This window comes from Natrix helvetica (genome assembly GCF_964273705.1).
Source record: "Natrix helvetica genome assembly, chromosome: 1".
Classification (NCBI taxonomy): domain Eukaryota; kingdom Metazoa; phylum Chordata; class Lepidosauria; order Squamata; family Natricidae; genus Natrix; species Natrix helvetica.
The window spans coordinates 27,765,626-27,787,035 of record NC_138548.1 but is presented as its reverse complement, the minus strand read 5'-3'; the positions used below and the strand labels follow the sequence as shown (position 1 = coordinate 27,787,035).

The 21,410-nt window shown below is 37.6% G+C and overlaps 1 protein-coding gene across 9 annotated transcripts in view; it reads right to left on the bottom strand.

Annotated features, from left to right (window-relative positions):
• The window catches only part of FERMT2 (FERM domain containing kindlin 2), an 85,409-nt gene that overhangs the window by 15,393 nt on the left and 48,606 nt on the right, over nt 1-21,410 (bottom strand). For all 9 annotated transcript variants that reach the window (XM_081966198.1, XM_081966200.1, XM_081966194.1 and 6 more), the window contains exons 5-11: nt 14,239-14,464; nt 14,045-14,147; nt 12,725-12,832; nt 10,979-11,113; nt 7,211-7,260; nt 4,149-4,273; nt 1,323-1,429 (exon numbers count right to left, since the gene is read on the bottom strand). In XM_081966198.1, the coding sequence (XP_081822324.1) occupies nt 1,323-1,429; nt 4,149-4,273; nt 7,211-7,260; nt 10,979-11,113; nt 12,725-12,832; nt 14,045-14,147; nt 14,239-14,464 (854 nt within the window). The remainder of the gene's footprint in view (nt 1-1,322; nt 1,430-4,148; nt 4,274-7,210; nt 7,261-10,978; nt 11,114-12,724; nt 12,833-14,044; nt 14,148-14,238; nt 14,465-21,410) is intronic.

The following is a 21,410-nucleotide window of genomic DNA, read 5'->3' as shown; positions in this document are numbered from 1 at the left end:
AGAAGATGCACAGCCCAGTCTTAGACACAGAGTGCATGTGTCATATAAGTGACTATAAGATAAAGAATTCACTTGTTTATATAGGTATTTTCAGATGTTTCAAAACTGTTGCACCTAAACATTGATTCTAGTTAATGTAAATACCAAATTTATGCATCTTTTCAACCTTGATTTTGATTAGTACTGCAGATTTGGTGTTCATCTGTGTTTAGAATCATGTGATAAAATTCATGGTTCATAGCCATCCTTACATGGGCACTAATTACAGTTCAATATGAACATTTTGTATTTTTTGTGCAATATTCTTTCCAAAAGTGAAAACTGCTAGGGAGCTACAAAACCCAAACAATATGTTGTGCCATGTGATCATAAAAACATTCAATCCCCACCAGTCCTTTTGCTCTGTAATCCCAGTCCTGTATTTCTGCTTTCCATTGTGGACTTTTGTTGGGGAAAACATGGGGATACATGAAGTATTACATCACAGGATCTTTCATGGCATACAATGCTGGCTGTCACCTTTCAATACTATATGCTTTGAGTCCAGGATATGTATTCTCCAACATGACCTTCTGGAGGAGGCTGATCTAAAGTCTGCTTTATTCTGGGTGTGTGTGTATGTCAGGACCATTGGGGTCAAAGACTGACATACAAATATTCATTTAAGTAATGGTATCTTAATTGCCTTTTGGAAAGATAGCAGGGGGTATCCTTTCCTTTGGAGGCAAACTGATTTTGAGCAGATGACCATGACCGAAAAGGCTAGCCTTCTCCTTTCCTCCTGGGAGATCAGGACTTGTCTGAGCTTGCATGTAGATGCTACTTGGAATTTATGGCTTTGAAGATAACAAGGGCCTGAATCATAAAGGACTTTGTAGGGGATTATCAATACCTTGAATTTTGCCAGGAAGCAAAGTGGCAACCTGTGTAGCCTTCTGCAATGTAGAGGTCACTCTGCTGTACCAGTTAGTCTTGGTAAGCAGAGCAAAATAAAAAGGACTGTAGTCAGGGTCAAGGAAAGGTCATAATTGGCAGATCAGACAACATTGGCTAGAACCTTTACCTGCTGATAAAACAAATACGGCAAGTCCAGGATAGCCAGACTGCCTACTTGCTCCTTCAGGAAAGTGCCATCTCACTTCAAGCTGAAATCTGAACTGCCTGGATAACTCCCTGCTTATATTCTTCTTAACCTTAATATTCTATACAAGGCTAGTTTCAGATATCTGTGGATTCTAGTAAAGAATCGATGCACACTTCAGTTCTTGATGTATAATCAGCTACATCCAATTGACTTTGGTTGGCATTTGATATAAACTTACATTATCACAACGGAGCCAAATTTCATTCATGCCTTCAGCAACAGGAATTAGAAGCTTTATGTTAAATTTCTGGCCAGATATGTTGACGTCAGGAGTTACCTCACACCCTATAATAAAAGAAGATGTAAATATTATATATTTCATAAATATGAGGATGGGACAAAAGGCACATATGGGTAGATTTGAGGCTATTTCTCTTTTTAGACTTGGATATCTTCTCACTATTTCATTTTAACTAAGGGGGAAAAATCTACTAACCTAGACGGGCCCTAAAAAGTTGGCTTTTCCAGCAAGCCGGCCTGGCCTGTTAATTTTAACTCATTTTTAAATGTATTGTTCCATAAATTTGATTTGTTTTTTTGGATATATATTTAATTTCTTTTTAACTTTTGGGATGTGTTTTTAATGTTGTACGCCGCCCTGAGTCCTTTGGGAGAAGGGCGGCATATAAATCCAATTAAAAAAAAAAACCTAGTGCTATTTGTTTTAATAAAAAACAGCATTATCAAATCTCCATTGCCTGAATATACATTTTTGTGTGTATTTGTTCAATCTAATTTATAGTATGTAACTGCCCATTTGACAAGTGACTTTTAATGTTCAGTGAATAAATTGCCCCAAATTGATAATTTGAATTTTTTTAATAATCCAAATCTATATTTACCCATCATAGTATCAATTTTTTTCTTTGATCAGCAGAGACATCCACCAAAATCTAATCACTCAGAAATTCATAAGGTATTTGTTTTCATCTCTGAAGTAACATAGTATGAAATATTTTCTATAATCTCACTGTAACATGGGAATTCCATAAAAATCTCACCTTGATTGAAAACATTAGCTTTGTAACATACTCAAGAGCCACAAGAGAGGTTCCTGATAGCAAACATGCTGTAGGACTGGGTGTGTTTCAATCAGATCTGTATTCATTTGACTGCTGTCTTAAATGTTGCATAAATGTTATATTGATAATGAATTCTTTATATACATGAACGTGTTCCACTGAAATCAAAAGTGCTTCCAGAAGGAATTTGAATTTAATTAGAATTTGAATTAAATGGGATTTTAGACTCTTTGGGGAATATTTTCATTTAAACAAAATCCCTGGATAAGGGTATTATCCAGCTCAGTGGTCCCCAACCTTTCCGGTTCTGTGAACTGGCAGTGGTGTGGCAGTGGCGGGGGAGGGGAGGGTTTCATGAGGAAATGGAGCTTCACATAATCACATGCTCACCCACCTCTTGCATGGTCTGGTTCCCAACAGGCTGTCAAACTTGTCTGGGCCACGGACCAGTGGTTGGGCCCCCCTGATCTAGCTGATTAGTCCTGTTCACAAGAACCAGTTATTAAATTGTCACCTTTATTAGCACTAAGCTAGAAATTCATTTTTTTCCTGCTCAGGAAAAGTTGGCTTCTATATGGACAGAGAAATCAGAGCTAGGCATACAGGACCATGCTTGCATTTTCGAAGCAGCCAGCTTGTCTAGGCAGAGGAGGCCTCTTACTTTTGCATCTCCCACTTTTTTGGAAAAGCACCTTTGGGTGCTTGAGACCTGGATGATTGAGAATCTCTGTAGACATTAATCCTGATTATTAACTATTCAATATGTTAACATAAGCATAATAAATTATTCTTGGAACCAGGATCTGCCAAATCTAAACAGTACCCCTGCCACAGATAACTTATACATGGGAAGATAAGATTATTTTGTCATTCTTTCATTTGACGGGTTTGTCTACTAAATTCGGGAAATTACACCAAATTTAGGCCAGCATTTTTGAGGGCTACTCCATGGTCAATAGTAAAAGAAAATTAATGGATAATGGACACAATGTTCAGAACAAGGATATAGGATTTTTAATGCAACCTTTTATAAAGGACAATGATGTTTTAAAAAAATAACTCATTTTCTTGGAAACAGTTTCAGCTTTATTTCAGCTCTCCCAGCAGAATTCTTTTAAAATTCCGTCATCAACAGTTTTGTTTAAAAGCTCCGAAAAAGGTATTCCGTGCTTCTTTCCTCCAGTTCATAGTTATAGTCTGAAGTCATCTGGCAGCCTTTCTGTTTCTGCCTTGAAGGCTTTAAAAGCGAATGTCAGTAGTGCCTATTGCACAATCCATTAAACTGGAATAGCTTATTGTGGAATACAAACAGAGCTGGTAGCCAGAGGAATGTCCTATGCAGCATAAATTCTTTGTCCCTATCTGAATAAAGTTGTGTGGGCATGTGTGTGTGTGTGTGTGTGTGTGTGTGTGTGTGTCCTCAGCACATTAATGCAGAAGGAGGAAAATATATTTTTAAAAGGATGTTCTATTGGGTGATAAAACATTCCTAATTGTTGAGCTAAAGTCGTTTATTTCGTTCTCACTTTCTTTTTATTTGTACTTTATGCAGTATGTTACATTGAACAAATACAGACATTATGAAACTAGGCAACATTTTGCTGAATCAAATAATTCTGCACCTAGTTTTGCCATTAAATTAGCAACAGACCTCTTTGGGGCGGGGTTGTTGTTGTTATGCACGTGAAGGAACATGCAGCTCCACAAAGTATTTCAATCCCTTCATCCCTCAGTTCCCCGGTTGTACCACAGAAGACAAAGTGACTCTCTACTGATTCTGATGACTCCCAGAATTTAGTGTGAAAGAAATCCTGCCTTTCAGTGAGTGAGTGAGTGATGCAGAGTCATCCTGGAGAAATGCCATGTAAGAAAATATTTGCATCTTATCGCAAGGTCAGAGAAATGTCAAAATAAGCAAATTTAAAATACAGCTCAATTGTGGAGAGATGAGAAGATCACCAAAACTGCATTTGCTCTGTTACCTCTCAAATTCATCTGATGAGCTGGGGTCCCGTTAGATTCTTCTTTACTTTTGAAACAGGAGATAGATGTGTCTTTGAAGGTACACCAATACTGCTTATAACCCTTCAATGTTAGCTTCTTTGGCCTGTAAAGTAGTAAACTATTACTACCACTGAATGAAATGGAGATACATTTGCAACAGCCTCTCATCTCTTGCCTCACACAAACTTGTGGTCTTTTGGCTGCTGCTGAATCACAGCTCTTAGTTGCCTAGTTAATATGGTCAAAGATGGGGGATGCCGCTGGGAACTAGTCTTTAGCACAATCAGACGGGTCACAGATTCTCAACTTAGCGCAAAGTGATTTATGAGAGCTGGTTCCTTCAGCCCCATGTAGAGCAAATTACAGTTCAGTCTCAAGGTGAAAATTGAATGAGTGATTATTGCTAGGTATCTTATTACTGAAATTGGCCACAAGTGGTTCACCAGCCAAATAAGTGGTAAAGGTTCTCAGGGTTGCTGCTCCATTTAAAAGATCCTCACTCCATCGAGAACACTATGATTATGTTAAACAAGAGATCGAACAGGAGGCTGCTATATAGAGAAGGAGAAGACATTCTTCATGGGGATAACAATAATGTTATACAACTGCAGGTGGCTTACACTTATTGATTCTCTATGCCATGGGTGTCAAACTCGCCACATTGTCACATGATGTTTCACGACGATTTCCCCATTCACAGAGCTGGGGTGGGCGTGGCCTGCAGGTGACACATCTGGCCTGTGGGCCACCAGTTTGACACCCCTGCTCTATGCCACACACAGCTACAGCAAAACTGAGACGCATATTATAGGCTGACTTTTTTTCCAGCTTGTATGAGGTAATAAAACACCTGAGCTTCAAAACCCAAGAGCAGCATTTTAGCAAAATAACAGTGTCCCCAATGCATTCTAGAATGCTATTGTAGATGTACAGGAAATCCTTGACAGATAAAGCAGTATGAAAATATTTTCTGGAGGACAGGAAGTTTGCAAAATGTTGTTGTTTAAAAGAAAAATAGACTTATTTTGTGCCTCAATAGGTGATTTATGCAGGGATTTTCCTCTGAATCAGAATTTTAGGCTGCTTTCTCTTTCATACAAGTTCTTTGGTACAGAGGATTCATCTCTACAAAAATTTTGTGCCTCAATAGGTGATTTATGCAGGGATTTTCCTCTGAATGAGAATTTTAGGCTGCTTTCTCTTTCATAACTAATACAAGTTCTTTGGTACAGAGGATTCATCTCTACAAAAGCCCATTGAGATACGTTAAGTACAGAGAACAACTTGCCAGAACTGGTGGTCATTTCATTAAGCAATTAGAAATCAAATCATTACTCAAGCCCATCATTCAAAGTGCCTTAAAATAAGATCTATCTTAAAACTGCAACGCTAAGAAGTGATGAATTATGTAATGGAGTTATCAAAAGGAAGTGCTTACTAACAAATGGGAGAGCAAGTATATCTTCCCTACTTAATTAAAGGAAACAGAAGGGAGAAAGTATTGCCTATATGGTACCAAATGCAAAACTGACAAAGCCATTTTGGAATTCTTCTCAAAAGTACCGATAGTTTCTATGCTATTTCCTCTCAACTGTTCTTCCTGTCAAATCTGCAAAATTCAACACGTCTTTGTACCAGTTCCAAAATTCATCTCATATCCGTAGTATGGTCGGGTATTCATTTGTAACACAGCTAAGCCTGCCAAAATATTAACCCAAATCCAGACACGACTGTTTCTAGTTTTCACATGTTCAGATCCAAGATAATATTCTTCCTATTCTTTTCCCTCAAGAAAAGTCTTAATGGAAAGTAAAAACAAACCTGACTAAAGAGAAACAAAGTTAGTTCAAAGCTTGTCTTTTCTGGCAGTGTAAATAGAACAGATTAACTACAATGTTATTTAGCTATCTATATGTTCATAAAATCCAAGAAAGATACTTGAATAATACTTCAAACTATGCAATATCATCCCTATTTCTAGAACAAGGGTATCCAACCTTGGCAACTTTAAGACCCTGTGGATTTCAACTTGTAGAATTCCCCAGTCAGTAAGAAGAATTCTGGGATTTCAAGTCCAGAGTTTTAAAGCTGCCAAGGTTGGAAACCTCTGTTCTAGGATAACTGCAGAAAATGCCAGCCCCAATCACTGTCTTTAGAAATTGAAAAATGACATTCACTCCTTATGGATCAAAGAAGCAAGAAATGACACATAGGAATCAAGCAAATCACAAATGACTGCATTTTCATATTTTCCAGTTATTTGATTGCCTAAAGTAAAATTCTGAACAATGTAAATTAAATCAATATGCAAAGGTTTTTCTAGTCATTACAGACAACAGCACAGTTTCTGCAGCACAGTTACTCTACGGACATGTATTTTCAGGTTTAGCCCAGTGGTGGGTTCCTGCCGGATCGCACGCTCCCGATCGGCAATGAACCCGGAAGTTCGTTCTTGCCCCGCCCCTGGCGAAGGGACGATGCTTGCCTGCGCTCCACCAGCTCGGCTGGGACCAGAGACGTTTCTCTGCTCAGCAATGTCTTCAGTGGAGCGGTGGCAGCCTGGCAGGCTGAGCCTGCGTCCCTTTCAGGAGCTCCGCTCCGCTGAGGAAACGTCTCCGGTCCCAGCCAAGCTGGTGGAGCGCAGGCAAGCGTCGTCCCTTCGCCAGGGGCGGGGCAAGAACGTACTTCCGGGTTCATTGCTGATCGGGAGCGCGCGATCCGGTGCGATCCGGCAGGAACCCACCACTGGTTTAGCCCTGCAATTTAAGAAACATTCTAGAAAGGATGGGAAGATTTTAAAGTCTCTAATTTTTTTAAAGAAAACATGCTCCAAGTTTATGTACCGAGATCAGTGTTTTTCAACTTGGGAATTTTAGGATGTGTGGACTTCAATTCTCAGAATTCTCTAGCCACACATTTTAAAGTTGTCAAGGTTGAGAAACCTTGCTCTAGACACTAAGAGATATGCATTTATTATAACCTATTTATTTATTATACAGCTTATTGATTTGTTTCTTCCAGATTTCCAGACAGTACTTACTTGAACACTTTAATGTAGTCTGCCAGCTCCGGGATGGAAGTGATGTCACCCTGTAAACAAGACAGCTGCCATTATATTTTATCTGCCAGGATCTGAAATTGGTTCTTGAAAGAGAATGCTGAGAAGCAAACAATTTGGAAGAATCAATTTAGGCTGATTAAATGGATACAGAGTTTCTTCAATGTTCTTGGTTGAGGATGAAGAAGAGGCTTGATTAAAAAGAATTATAGGAATAAATCTACATTTTTAGAAAATCACATTATCTGGAAAAGATAATAAATTAGTTGTTTTTCTAAACTAGTTTAAAGATGGAAGAAAGATTCCTCAACTTTCCTCTATGGCTGGCATTCATTTTTTTACTATCTAGGTTTTGGTTATCATTTCTGAACAGAGAATCTATGTTCAAAATTCTGAGGCATATTTCAAGACATTGCTCACTTAAAGGATATGTGGATCAAGAATCACTGCCATCACCATTACTTCAAAAGATGAAACACAGTGACATTATCATGCAGTTGTGAACTATATGTAAGATAGTTTATAACGTGGAGTCAGTAATTAAAAGAATCTGGTCCATCATTCACAATTTATTCACTGAAAAATAAATCATTTTTTCTGATGAAAATCCCAGTTAATTATATATAAATCTGCAACTAAGGTATCCTAATTACATGTGCTCTAAAGTAGGAATTTGGTAACTTTAATCTAGCCTGGCCTATGGTCTTGGGTTTTGGTTTTACTTCATTTTTCAACATGTAGCACTATGGATTTATACTTTGGGACAATTTTAACATAACTCAGCTGTTACAAATCTAGAATCACAAGTGCAGCACTTACTGCATAACTGTAGTCATGGATACCTGTCAAAATTATTGTCCCCTCCTCCGGGATATCAAGCTTTTATCTCATATGGATAGCAAGCATCCTGTACAGAAACAAGTTCTTTCCTCTCCTTGCCTTGAAGGCCCTTTGGGCTTTATGTGAGCCCACTAACATTCTTCAGAGGAAAAGAAGAGTGAAAATAAAAGCCATTTCAATCTCTCTCTCTCTTTTTTTCCTGGACAGATGAGCATCTTTCCAAACTGGGCTTTTCTACGAAAGATGATAGACAAAAGCTTGTTTCTATGAAAGTTTATTTTTTATGAAAGATAAGGGCCACTTAGATGATCTCATGAGAACAGCTAGGATGAGTCTCGGTGGCGCAGTGGTTAGAGTGCAGTACTGCAGCTACTTCTTCCGCCTGCAATTTGGCAGTTCAAATCTCACCAGGCTCAAGGTTGAGTCAGTCTTCCATCCTTCTGAGGTGGGTAAAATGAGGACCCAAAATTGTTGGGGGCAATAGGCTGACTCTGTAAACCGCTTAGAGAGAGCTGTGAAGCATTGTAAAGCGGTATATAAGTCTAAGTGCTACTGCTATTTATGTGAGCATCCTTAAGCCCCTAGGCACCAGGATCACAACCTGAAATTTATATTCTTATATTTGCATTTATAATTGTTTTTCTTAAAAGAACTGATCTGATTCCGCCATCTGCTTTGAGATTTGCAGGTGGGTTCAACCACTCCTCTATCAGGATTCTGCTCATTCTTTTTCCCTTGCTGAGAAAAGAGAAGCTTTTGCCTTTACTAATAAGAGTATTCCTTCAAATTTGGTAACACTACAGATACAGAATTCAGTGGTCTTTAAAGTTTGGACAGAAAAGGGAATTCCACTGATCTGCACACAAAGCTATGTTTTGCTTAGCTAATGGTATTTTTCTTTCTTCATATGTCCAAATATGCATGCATTGCTAAAGAACAGTTCTAATCTGGGATAAGAGAGCATGATTCATTTTGACTGAAACTTAAAAATCAAGGTTAAGGTAGCTTCCCAACTTGTACTAAATTGGATTGATGGAGAGCGGAAGCTTTTAAAAAATGAAGCTTGCCATATCATCCATTTATCTAAATACATAACTAGATAAAAGGAGCAGGATGTTAAACTCCCTCATGTCATCTAGGTGTAATCTAGATGACTATAATCTACTCATTTTGGCTTTTTTTCTTTTTTTCTTGGAATCTCTTTAAAAGAACTCTCAATTTCTTCCACTGATTCTCCCCACCCCACCCCACTTCTGGAGACAGGGACAATTTCAGCTATGGTCTCCTCAGCAGAAGGTTTTAAATGTGGAAAGGGAAAGGCGCCTCCACTAGAATAGCAAAATTTAGCATGTTAACCAAATCAAAATCTCTTCTAAACTGAAGCTGCATGGACACGTCCATGGTTTTTTTTTTTGGCACAATTTAGAAGCAGTTTATCACTATCTTCCTCCAGGTTTATAACAATAGTGATAATGATGGCAAAACCTTTATATCCTAAGAAACACAGACAGATGGCATATTTTACTAAAACTTCAGCACAGACTCCGCTGCCTATTTACAGATATCTTGGAAGTTTGTTTACAGATTTTAGAAAATTGAACAAACACATCAAGGGTATCTTTCTTTCATCTTAGGTAAACAGTTGCGCATAAAAAAGTTCAAGAGAGTAGGGTTTTCATGTGGCAGGAGTGGAAGCTGCAGCTCCAAAGGGGAAAAAACCCAAATGACCTGTGAATTGTCCAAGAGAGTCCACAAGGACGTACTTGGCAAAAATACCCTAAAATTCCTTGGCAGAGCTGATTTAGCATAAGTGTCCTTAAAGGACAAACTCTGAAACTGAACTATATAAACAAACTCCAAAAGATGTATGGTTTGGCACCAAGTCTCCATTTCATCCTAAATGATTACTAAACAACATAATCCCCAATTAGGAAAGCCTTCTCACAAACCCTATTGAAATTAATGGCCCTATGTAAATCATGGCTAATACAGAGTTCTCAGTCACTACAGCAACGCTTCCACAGGGCAGGTTCTAAGGGGGTGCATCTCAGGCTATCTGCTTTGCCAGGAAAAGGGAGAGAAGGCCTAAGTGAGAATCAATTCAATGCTTTAACCAGAAAGTCCCACTGCATTAATATTCTGCACCAATGTTTCAGGTAGACATGCAAAGTGGAGACTTCTATAGCATCTGTAGGCCAGATGCTCACTCTCTGAATTACTATGAGAGCTTGCTAGTGGAATTTGACAATCTGCTTTCTGTCAGTTCAATTACTCTACTGAAGATGCCCAATGATTTTGTGCAGTTCAGAGAATTCTCAACTTATGACTGCAATTCAGCCCAGAATTGTGGTTGCAAGATGCTGAGGTTTTAAGTTGAGGCATCATGTAACTAAATTTGAAGTTATGACTGTTTTTCCCCCCCAACGGTTGTAAACATAGCAAAACAGAGTGGCAATTAAGCAAACCCATTTTCCCAAATGGCTGTTTTTTGCCAGAAAAGTGTTGCAAATCGCATTTATGTGACCATGGGATGCTTCAAACAGCCATAAAGGTGAGCGGTTTGCCAAGTACCCAAAATGCAGTCATGTGACCAATGGGTATGTGATGTGGATGTAAGCGTATGGCCATTTAACTCCAAAAACAAAGCAGGGGATTAATCTGACCAGTCATAAATTGAGGATTACCTGTAGTTTACGAACTCAATATGGAATAGTCAATGAAAAGGACTAGCAGGATTTTACCTAATTCAGTTAAAGATGCTCCAGATTCTGGAAAACCTACTTTTTAGGTTATGAACTAAGTTCTTCTCAAACTGCCCAAACATGACCAGCAGTTTGACTGTCTCTCTTGTGTCCAGACTATTAGTCTCACACTCTTGGGAAAACCATTCTCTTACTTCTCAGTTCTTACCAGAATTGTGGAGGTCTTCCCACCTTCCAGAGTAATCTCCAAATCAGAAAGGGCAGCGTCAACTTCATCAACTTCTTTGTCACTGTTATTCAAGTGATTTTCAGATGACATGATGGACAATTTATTGACGTGGTACTGAAATAAAGTAATTGAAAAATAATTGTAAGCATGTATGTATAATCCTCTTGATCTGCTCAAGGGCTGGTGACAATACAATGTAGCCTTCATAGCACTTGGTATCATAACTAAATCAAAAATCTGAATGACAGCCACAAGACAAGTATGGGAGATGCTTTGTGATTTAACTCAGCTAATTCTTAATCTAGAATTCATTTTACAAATAAATCTCAATGTTTTTGATTCAGTAGATATCATGATTAGGTTCATATCCCTTAGTTCTCCCTTTCCACTTATATAAGAAGTATTTAGAACAGCGTTCCCCAACTTTTCTGTATTGGCGAATTGGCGGGGATGGGGATGGTGCGAGCGGCAAGCACAAGCGTGTACACAGCTCCATTTGTGCAAGAGGCAGGAGCATGTGCCTGCTGCTCACATGCATGGGCTCACCCGCCACTTGCGTGACCCAATTCCAAATGGGCCATGGCCTGGTAGTCGACTGTGGCCTGGGGTTTGGGGACTCATGATTTAGAACAAAAATAATTTTCTTTATGTGAAAGGACTTGTTCCATGATGAATAGTCTCTTCACTTAGCACACTACAATGAGTATAACTTTTTGCAGAAGTGTATTCCCAGGTATGTATCTCCTTTTACTTCTATTTTTTTCTAATGACAACTTTAAACATATCTATACCTATATTAACTAGGAAAGAAATAGCTTAGTATTTTTTACTATTTTACTAAATAAAGTACCTTACATGATACAAAGCCTTCCATTTCTCATACTAGGTAAATGTGTTTCCACTGACGCTTCCATATTAATTAATGAAATTGGATATAACAAGCAGTTGCTTATTATCTATAACTATGATTCTTTTAAGTGGCAGCTAAGTATTTCCACACATGGTAAAATATTAAGAGACTGGAAGTGGCTTTGATGTCAAAACTTCATTTAGTTCTAGATATAGTTAACACAATCTGTTTTGCTCTCAAAGGTTTATGTTGTACCTAGAGAGTTCTAATAATTCCAAAGAGATTTTGAGTTCCTGGGTTTTATGCCTTAAGTATAATACATAGAGACAGACCACAAATGAGTTCAATGTGAGACACCTTAAATTGCTAGTATAGAAAGGAATTTCTTTAGAAGGGAAAAAGAAAGTACAATGAAAAATACATTAAATGTGTTTATAAATTTGTTTGCCAAATGTGCTGCAAACTGAGGACATGGAGGAAGGGGCAAAGATATTTTTGGGAAACCCAGGAATTATCACCAGCTGCCTGAGAGGCTCAGTGCCAGAATCTTGTGGTTCAGTAACCTAATGTACTTGTCGTTTGCTTAAAAGCTAATTAAAAGGTACAAACATTTTTGTGAAAAAAGAATCCAAATTCTTTTGCATGAGACATTGAAAGGAGGCAAATCTATTTTAGATTCCCTAAAAAGGTTCAAGTAAAACTTTACAGAAAAAAAATGCAATATGTGTTGGGACAAAATGTTCTAACTCAAAAAAAAATGAATACATGCAATATATGAAATTTAGTACAGCAAGGATTTCAGCGTTTGCTAAGGATTCTTTGAAAAGCAAAAACCAAGAGTTAAAGAGCCCTGGGACTTCAGGGCCAACCCTCACCTGCAGTGCTGCAAACATCATCATTTCCTCTTCTGTGCACTCGATTTCTTCCAAAAGAATAGCCCACTTGGACTGTTCATATAGCTGATTTATTCTGATTGCATCATACTATGGAGACATAACCAAATTATCGATTGATTGACTGGACATTATGCAGTTCTTATTACCAGAGACTCTGGAAAAAAATCATCAATAAACTTTTTACAAAGTTCTCATTTTTACTTGCTGATCAAATGCTATGCGTCACTTTGAAATATAACAGACCATTTAAGGTCAGAAGATGCAGTGCTCCAACATAAAATTTGGAATGTTGGAACCAAAACTGTGCAAACCTTCCCTGCTATAATTTAAATAAGCCATTTATTCCAAATATGCTGAAATTATCTCTCTTTCAATCTTATTTTCCCTAGTTGATGAAAAATTAATCTTTGTCTTTTAAATGGTACTCCCATCTTTTTAGGTTTTATCCAGAATCTCCCAGAAGGAGCACAATGTGAAGCTTTGCCACACACTCTTAAATGTGTCTTTGTCATTCAAGGCCTCAGTGAAGTGCATTAGTGCATGTCCAATCTGAGGCTTGCAAGCCTTCGCGGTACAAAGACACCTAATCATAATAATCCATAACAGATGTCATCTTCTTTAGATTACTGCAATACATTCTGCACAAAATTGCCATCTTGGAACGTCTTAGGCGTACGAATACAACAGCAAAATATATTCAGAATAGACTTTTTTTAAAAATCCACACAAATTTAGTTCTGAAATAATTGTTCTTGCTGCCTGATTTACAGGTCAATTCAATGTTTTACTAATAACATCTGAAGCCCTTGCCAGTTTGGTACCCCATTATTTTGATGATTATTTCCCAAGCATGCACCTACCCACGACACATGTCTTGTTTATTAATGGAAACTCTGATCTCAGCTAGGGTCATAAATTGAGGACTACCTGTATTACATGGAGATGTGGAAGACAACCTTGCTGTAGCTTTGGAATATCCTAATCCTGGAAGCCACAATGTTATTGAAATTATCGATCTTCTAGTATCAAATAAAATCATAGCTTTTAAAATGCGATTTGGAAATTAGTATTAGCATACCGATCATGTTTTTGTCTGTTAAATACCCTCCTATGTTATTCTGTTATTATTAAATTATTTGTTTTTCTGGCCTTTAGCTTGCTTTTTATGTCTTATAAGCAAACTATTTCCTAGCAGTTCTGTGAAAAAATTCTATAGCGATCACAGTATGTGGCCAGGTCACTAACCCTCGTACATGCACCGAAAATCCTCACCATATTATAGTTAACATAACTGTATACCTTAGGATTCAAATCAAAGAAGCTGTGATATTTGAACCGCAATAGTAAAGCTTCATTTTCTTTCACCTCTTGTTCCATAAGTGATCTTGAAGAATCTAGCCATCTTCCAAAAGAGGGGAAAAAATATTAGCTCAGTCATAACAAAGCAATGTTTTCGCACAAACAAGCTCCAAAACTAATGTTTTTAAACCTACCCCTGGTTGATCTTGGCTTTATCCAGAAGTGACTGTGGCTTATACATTTTGGCTAAGATTTCTGGGGAGGTGATTGGCTGGCTGACGGCAAGTATACCTGGATTTCCTTCTGATAAAGCACTGTCTCCAAACCAAGCTGAAGTTGGTGATAAAGGACTCCCATCATGAGAATCATAAGTTGGTGTCATAGTTTTGCTATAAAGCCCTGGACTTGAATATACATTCCCTAGATTGAAGAAAGATAGAGAGAATCAAATTAGTATTCCATACTTGGTCAGAAGAGGATTTACAATATCAATAACTCCAGAACTGATTTTTTTAGTGAATACTGCAGAAATAAGAAGGGATATCTACACTGCACGTCAGGTATAGAGGAACAAGTCGATATGAAGTCCATATGGCATCCAGAATTTAAATTGTGACCACATGATGATGTTTTGGAAAGTGTTACAGAAAGATGGAATGGTCACCTATGTGATTAAGATATTAAAAATATATGCATGTGACCCCATCCATTCTGTTTTTTTGTAATAAGACAACCTAGATTGTTTAGCGAATCTGAATGGTAGGATATTCAGGACAATAGAGATGTTCTCCAAACAGTGTATACCGTATTTTTCGGAGTATAAGATGCACCAAGGTTTTGAAGAGGCAAATTTTTTCAAAAAAGGTTTTGCACTCTGCAAACCTCCCCCAGTCTGTTTTTTGCAAAAACGGGCCCCTTTTTGTCAAAAAAAAAGGGCATGGATAGCTTTTAGGAGGCTTATAGCGTGCTCCTGGGGACTGGGGGAGGGCAAAATTGAACAAAAAATGGCCCATTTTTTGCTCATCTCTGCCCTCCCCAGCCCCCAGGAGCTCTCTGAAAGCCTCCTACAAGCTATGCACGGCCGTTTTGGTGAAGGGAGTGAGGTTTTGGGAGGCAAAAAATGCTGTATTCAATATATAACACGCACACAAATTTTCAGCCTCTTTTTTGAGTTAAAAAGGTGGGTCTTATACTCCAAAAATATGGTAATTAAATGAAGAAAGCTACAATTAGAAGATGCTATTTAGATGGCTTTAAAACAGGGGTGTCAAACTTGATTTCATTGAGGGCTGCATCAGGATTGTGTTTGACCTCAGGGGACCAGGATGGGTATGGCCAGGGTGGGTGTGGCTAGCATGATGTCACTCGTGTCAGCGGGGCACCTGTGGTAGCCTGAACTGCCAGTGAAAATGGGTGCACAAGCTCCGTTTTCAGCTGCAATGGCCTCCTGCAACCCTCTGCCAGCGAAAAAAGAGCTCAGGAGGACCATGCACGGCCCTCGCGAGCACCGTTTTTGCTGGCAGAAACACTATGGGCCGGTCCTTCACTATTTCCAGAGTGGCCCCTCAGGCTAGATCTAAGCATCCCGCTGGCCAGATCTGGCCCCCAGGCCTTGAGTTTGACATCCCTGCTTTAAAACAAGGCTGTACTTTGATTTTTATTAGTTCCTCTGGGCCCTGAAAATTCAGGACGGATTATAAATATTGTAAATTCTCTGACTCCTCTGGAAAGATACCCCAGGCCTAAATATACTCAAGCCCCAGCTCTTCTCACCTTTAGAAAAGCCATTAAGACTTGGCTCGTCCCTCCATCATTACTGAGTGAGAATCCCCTTTTGGTTTGAGAATCCCCTTTTTGTTATGTACTTGGCTCTCCATTTTATAATTATATATTACATTCAGTTATTACTATATGAGGTTTTTCTTTTTTGAATTGGGCAGCTTATACATCTCAACAAATAAATGGATTATGCAGCTGTTCATCGCTATTATTTCTCATGCACATGCATTATCTAAAATATCAAAAGCAATATGGTTCTCAGTACTTATCGTTGAGATACATGGAGATATGTTATTGCTACCTGCTATAGATGTAGGCATTGTGGAAAAGGAATGTGGGTGTAATATCAGAGCTTTTCTTATACAAATGATGGAAGTCTCTAGCCTCTACTTTCACAAGCAGCATTTTTCCAATCAAAATAGACAGATCTGTAACTTTACTTCATAGTTACACTGCATATATAAAATATAAATAATTTGTATTTCTAATACTCTTTTTCTGATAGAATGTTATAATACTGTGTTATTTAAATAGCATTCAATGTACAGTATATCAGCTGTTTTCCCAATTAGAAAAAAAACCCTAAATCACATATTTTGTAACAAATACCTAGAGACACGGTAAAAATTTAGCCAAGAGACAATTGTGAGAGACAATTGTGGGACACCATATGGTCAAAATATAGCCAAGAATTTCCTTAGTTTTCAGAGTCATATAGTTCAGAGAAACAGGAAGCAGAAAAGACAGGAGAGAAATGTCCTATCCACCTGAGCCTCACCTTTTACTGGGCCAATGTAAAGGACATCAGAGCCTATAAGAAGGAAAGAAAGGAAAATAGAAGACAGTAAGGTGAAGGCAGTGAAAGGAATAGAATAAGAACAAGAAGGATGAAAAAAGGCAAAGTGCAGTAGCAAGATATTCAAGGATGCAATCAAGAAAACTAAGATTTCAAGTTGAGATAATTTACTTTTAAAAAAATTCACATGGCAAGAGATAAGTTTATTAGAGGGAAGAAAATTGATTTGTATGTTTTTGTATGAGATTTGGACATGATAAAAACTAAGCACATGAAAAGATATGATAAGAAAATACTACATAATACGAAATGGAAACATTACAGTCGGTGCATGAACATTTTAGTTTAGGAAAGATATTTGAAAAAGTCCTGAAAGCAGTAATTTTCCTTTTTTGTATTCCTGAAATACACAGAAACAGGCTGCTTGGTTTCAGCACAGTATGTGGTTTCCAGTCTCAAAACCAATATTTCTTAAAATAGTTCAGAACAACTGTACATTTCAATACAAGCAGGAATTAAGCAAACATGCATTGCTATTTGCTGTCTCTACATCAGCTTGAACAGAGAGCCTATTCAAACCACTTGGAAAATAATGCTTTTCTTTGTAACAAAAATCCAGATAGGTAGGTGAGTAGGTAGGTAGGTAAACGGGGGAAGGGAGGGAGAGAATATCATAGGAAATGATGATGAATGGGCTGCCACTGCTCTGTTCAAATCCAATTAAAATCCATCAAAATTCTGAATGTCCATATTCATTTTATACTGACCATATCGCCATACAGTTATTTTAAGGTAAACTTATGATAAATGTTCAAACAAAAAGAAATGAAGCTGAAGAAAAGCCAATTCTCCCTTATGCTTACTGGTTAATTAAGATGGTAGTTAGGAGGAAAAGGCAAAATAAATGTTCTAATCACAAAGTATCTATTTCCATATTAAATACTACATAGTATCATTTCTATAAACTTTATAATATCACTACTGTAGATTAATCTAATATTAAACTTACTGTGACTATCAGAACACATCCCCATAAAATATTTATCTGATAAAACCATTTTATTTGGGGATTCGTTTGCAATTTAGTTTTAGATGACATATGGAACAAATAATAGGGAGAATTATTTAGAAGCAATTGTTGAAATTGACTTTAAGAATCAACAGCTGAACTATTTTGGGAGATTATAGCTTTGCTGGTTAAACAGGCAGCCACATAAATTTGTTGAATAAATAAACAAAATTTCATCCAGACATGCAAAATATTTTATAATTGGTCACTTATTACTAAAATGTAAATAATAAATTTAAGATAGGAATATACCGTATTTTTCGGAGTATAAGACGCACCAAAATTTTGAAGAGGCAAATTTTTTAAAAAAGTTTTTGCACTCTGCAAACCTCCCCAAAATGGCCTGTTTTTTCGCGAAAGCTGGCCCCTTGTTTCCCCCCCAAAAAAAGGGCATAAATGGCCTTTAGGAGGCTTATAGAGTGCTCCTGGAGGCTGGGGGGGGGGGCAAAACTGAGCAAAAAACGGTCCATTTTTCGCTCATTTCTGCCCTCCCCAGCCCCCAGCAGCACTCTGAAAGCCTCCTAAAAGCTATGCACAACCATTTTGGTGAAGGGGTGGGGTTTCAAAAAATGCTGTATTCAGTGTATAAGACGCACCCAGATTTTCAGCCTCTTTTGTGAGGGAAAAAGTTGTGTCTTATACTCCGAAAAATACGGTAAGCAAAGAAAGGGAAAGATACAGATTGATTTATCTAGATAATTATGTGTACAAACATTGTATTATCAGTAAATGAAAATAATGAACAATTTTGTTGATTTTAATATCAAAGCTGTGGAAGCAGACACCGAATACACTCACAGACATATATGACATTACTAGAATTCTGGTTAATTCACTTAAACCTAACTAATCCGTTATCACTTTTGAAATAAATTAACAAACCCCCACTATTTATTACTCTGAGGAAGACTCTTTTTATAAAATATCTGCACTGTACGATATCTTGCATGAAAAAGCAATGAGCAGGAAGATGCTAACTCCAATATTTAGATGCATCATTCTTGCAAACTATTTTGCTTAATACATTCTGCTTCATTTACCCAAAATGAATCATGCAAATAATTTGCGCAGGCAACACTAATGTTAAGACGCTATAGATTCCAGTACCGTTCATTTTTTTTAATGTTAGCTGAACAGTTCTTCTCCCTTTATCTGGCATAAGTCTAAAGGTTTTATACCAGGGGAATCTTTTTCTACTATGTTGCACAGCAATCGATGCAATTGATTACAGACAAGAGAAAAAAAAACCATTTAGCAACTTTTTTGATCTGATGCATATTTTCTGGTATTAGCTTGTGGGGCAGTCAATCTTTAAATTACGCTTTTTCCCCAACTCTTAGTTACCTGTAGACAGATGCTTACTTAAACATTTCCAATTTAGAATGACTCATTAGGTCAGACAGATAATATGACAGTAAAGAAAGCCAAGGGCTTTTGAATATTTTTCTGGGTGCCCAATAGTCTCCTTGAACAGCTGAACTTACGTCTGTCTAGTAAAACACAAAATGATTGTGTTAAAAAAAAACCTCAGTAAAAGTTCTAGAAATTTAACAGAAATTACCATGTCACCACAAATTTATTTTCCTTCTATTTTTAAGCAAAAGCAAAAGAAATGCTCTTCCAGACATCACAGGAAAATTAAGGATACTCATATGTACTTGGGTAAAGAAAAGGTGGAGAGGTATACAATTTTGGACAGCAAAACAATCCTTTCCCCACCTTCAAGATTTTCCTATTGCTGATTGGGCTTCCCAGAGTTGCTCTTCACTAAAGATCTAAACATGATGCTTTACAATGACTTTCTTTGCAGTAATTTCTATGTCCTGTTTGCTTACTTTGTCTGAACAGGTTAAAGATGAAAAAGTGTAGGGGTTGGAGGCTTCACACAATCACTCTTCTTATGTGTGATTGACCCCCATCCTCTAGTGTGAAATGCTCCTTACAGAACAGGAACATTTGAGTGAGAACTGCATACAAATGTATTTCATTGTGATTAACTGCATATCCATGGCCATTGTTTCAGTGGAATTTTGACTACATAGAAAATTATTATCAGCTATCCAAGCAAAACCACACAGAATTCCTCTTTAGTCCTCCCTGCTCAACATGTGAGGTCTGGGAATGAAGAGATGTGTATGCATGAAGGACACTGTGTTGGGGAGTCAGGTTTAATCCTGCTCCTCCCCCCCCCCCCCCATCCTTGGAATCTCATGCACTCTCTTAAATACATAAGGAGGTATCTAGATCTTGGTTCTTTGTTGAAATAAAGAAATTTCATTCTTATTTAGCACAGTCCAGGTTAACTCATAATGAAACCCAGTATTAGAAATGTATTTCAAAATAATCATTGTTTTGGAAAAATAAGCCTAACTTGCTTCACGCATTTTAACAGAAAAAGAAAAAGCACTGTTACGAAACAGCAGGTTAGCTTATTTATTACCCAAGTTGTTTGAAAGAATGCAGAGAGCAAGAAAAAATAGAATTCAAAGACAATCTGTGGATTTGCTCTCTTGTTGAGAGTGCTGAATCAGTTATTGAACAACAGCCATTTATAAAAACCGGCATGTTGAAATAAGTGAGAGGAAAGGGTAGGGCCTTGAGTAGCTAGATCTTTGCAAGGACAGTAGATATGAGGTTGAGCAACCCTGGTCCACGGTTTTTCTGTGTACTTAAAATCCCTGTTTTATCATTAAGAAGGTCAAAGAATCTCAAGCATTAGCATGCAATCTAATGGAACCAGGCAAACATATAGAGTAGAACTTATTAGTTGGCATTCAAAACATTTGATGTGTGTATTTTGAAGCAGAATAGACTCTAGAATTCTTGTGTGGGCAGCAAGGGCACGATCAGAATCCATGACTATTTAACTAATTTGAAATGAAGCGAATAACTCAAAATCTAATTCCCAGTGCTATCATCATTTTTCAACTCAAACAAACAAATAAATTGTACACACATGGCTTTTCTCTGTTTAGATGAGGGCTATTTTCTCCCAATGCTAAATAAATAAATACTGAAATTGTGCTTACAGTATAATCAGGAAAGAGATTAGTCACAAATTAATTTTTAATAATTCTGTGTTAAGTGAAAATAGCTGAAAAATATCCTTACAGATTTGTGGAATAGTCAGACAACCCAAACCGTTGACTACGAGTTTTAAAGAAATCTCCCCTACACACGGAGACAGATCAGCCTCTTAATTTACTAAGGAACTGAAAGCCATAATGCAGACTAGGTGATAGATGAAGTCAGTATTCTTGCAATGGATCAAAACAAGCATTGATTGTGGCTTCTTTGCTGAAAAAAAGCAGCAAAGAGTATATACTTTTCTGCCTTCACTACCTCCATACCAAAGGTTTGCATTGCTTTTTTGTTCTGTGTAGAATCTCCAAGATGTTGGAAGGGAAGGCATGATTGCCGTGAGCAACTTAAAGTCAAATAGATTCCCCTTGGACTTCTACATGAAGGCAATTTAAAGGTTAATAATGCAGCTTGCTTATTTATTTATTCATTCCCCACCTTCATTGTTTTTACAAATAATTCAAGATGGTGAACATATCAACACACCTTCCTCCTCCTCTTTTCCTCACAACAACCCTATGAGATGAGTTGGGCTGAGAAGATAGTGTATAGGGAGAAAAGCAGTCTTCCTTTTTCTCTACACCCTTGTCTCTCTCAATCCAACTCATATTTCATTACCCAACTGGATAACATCATCAGTG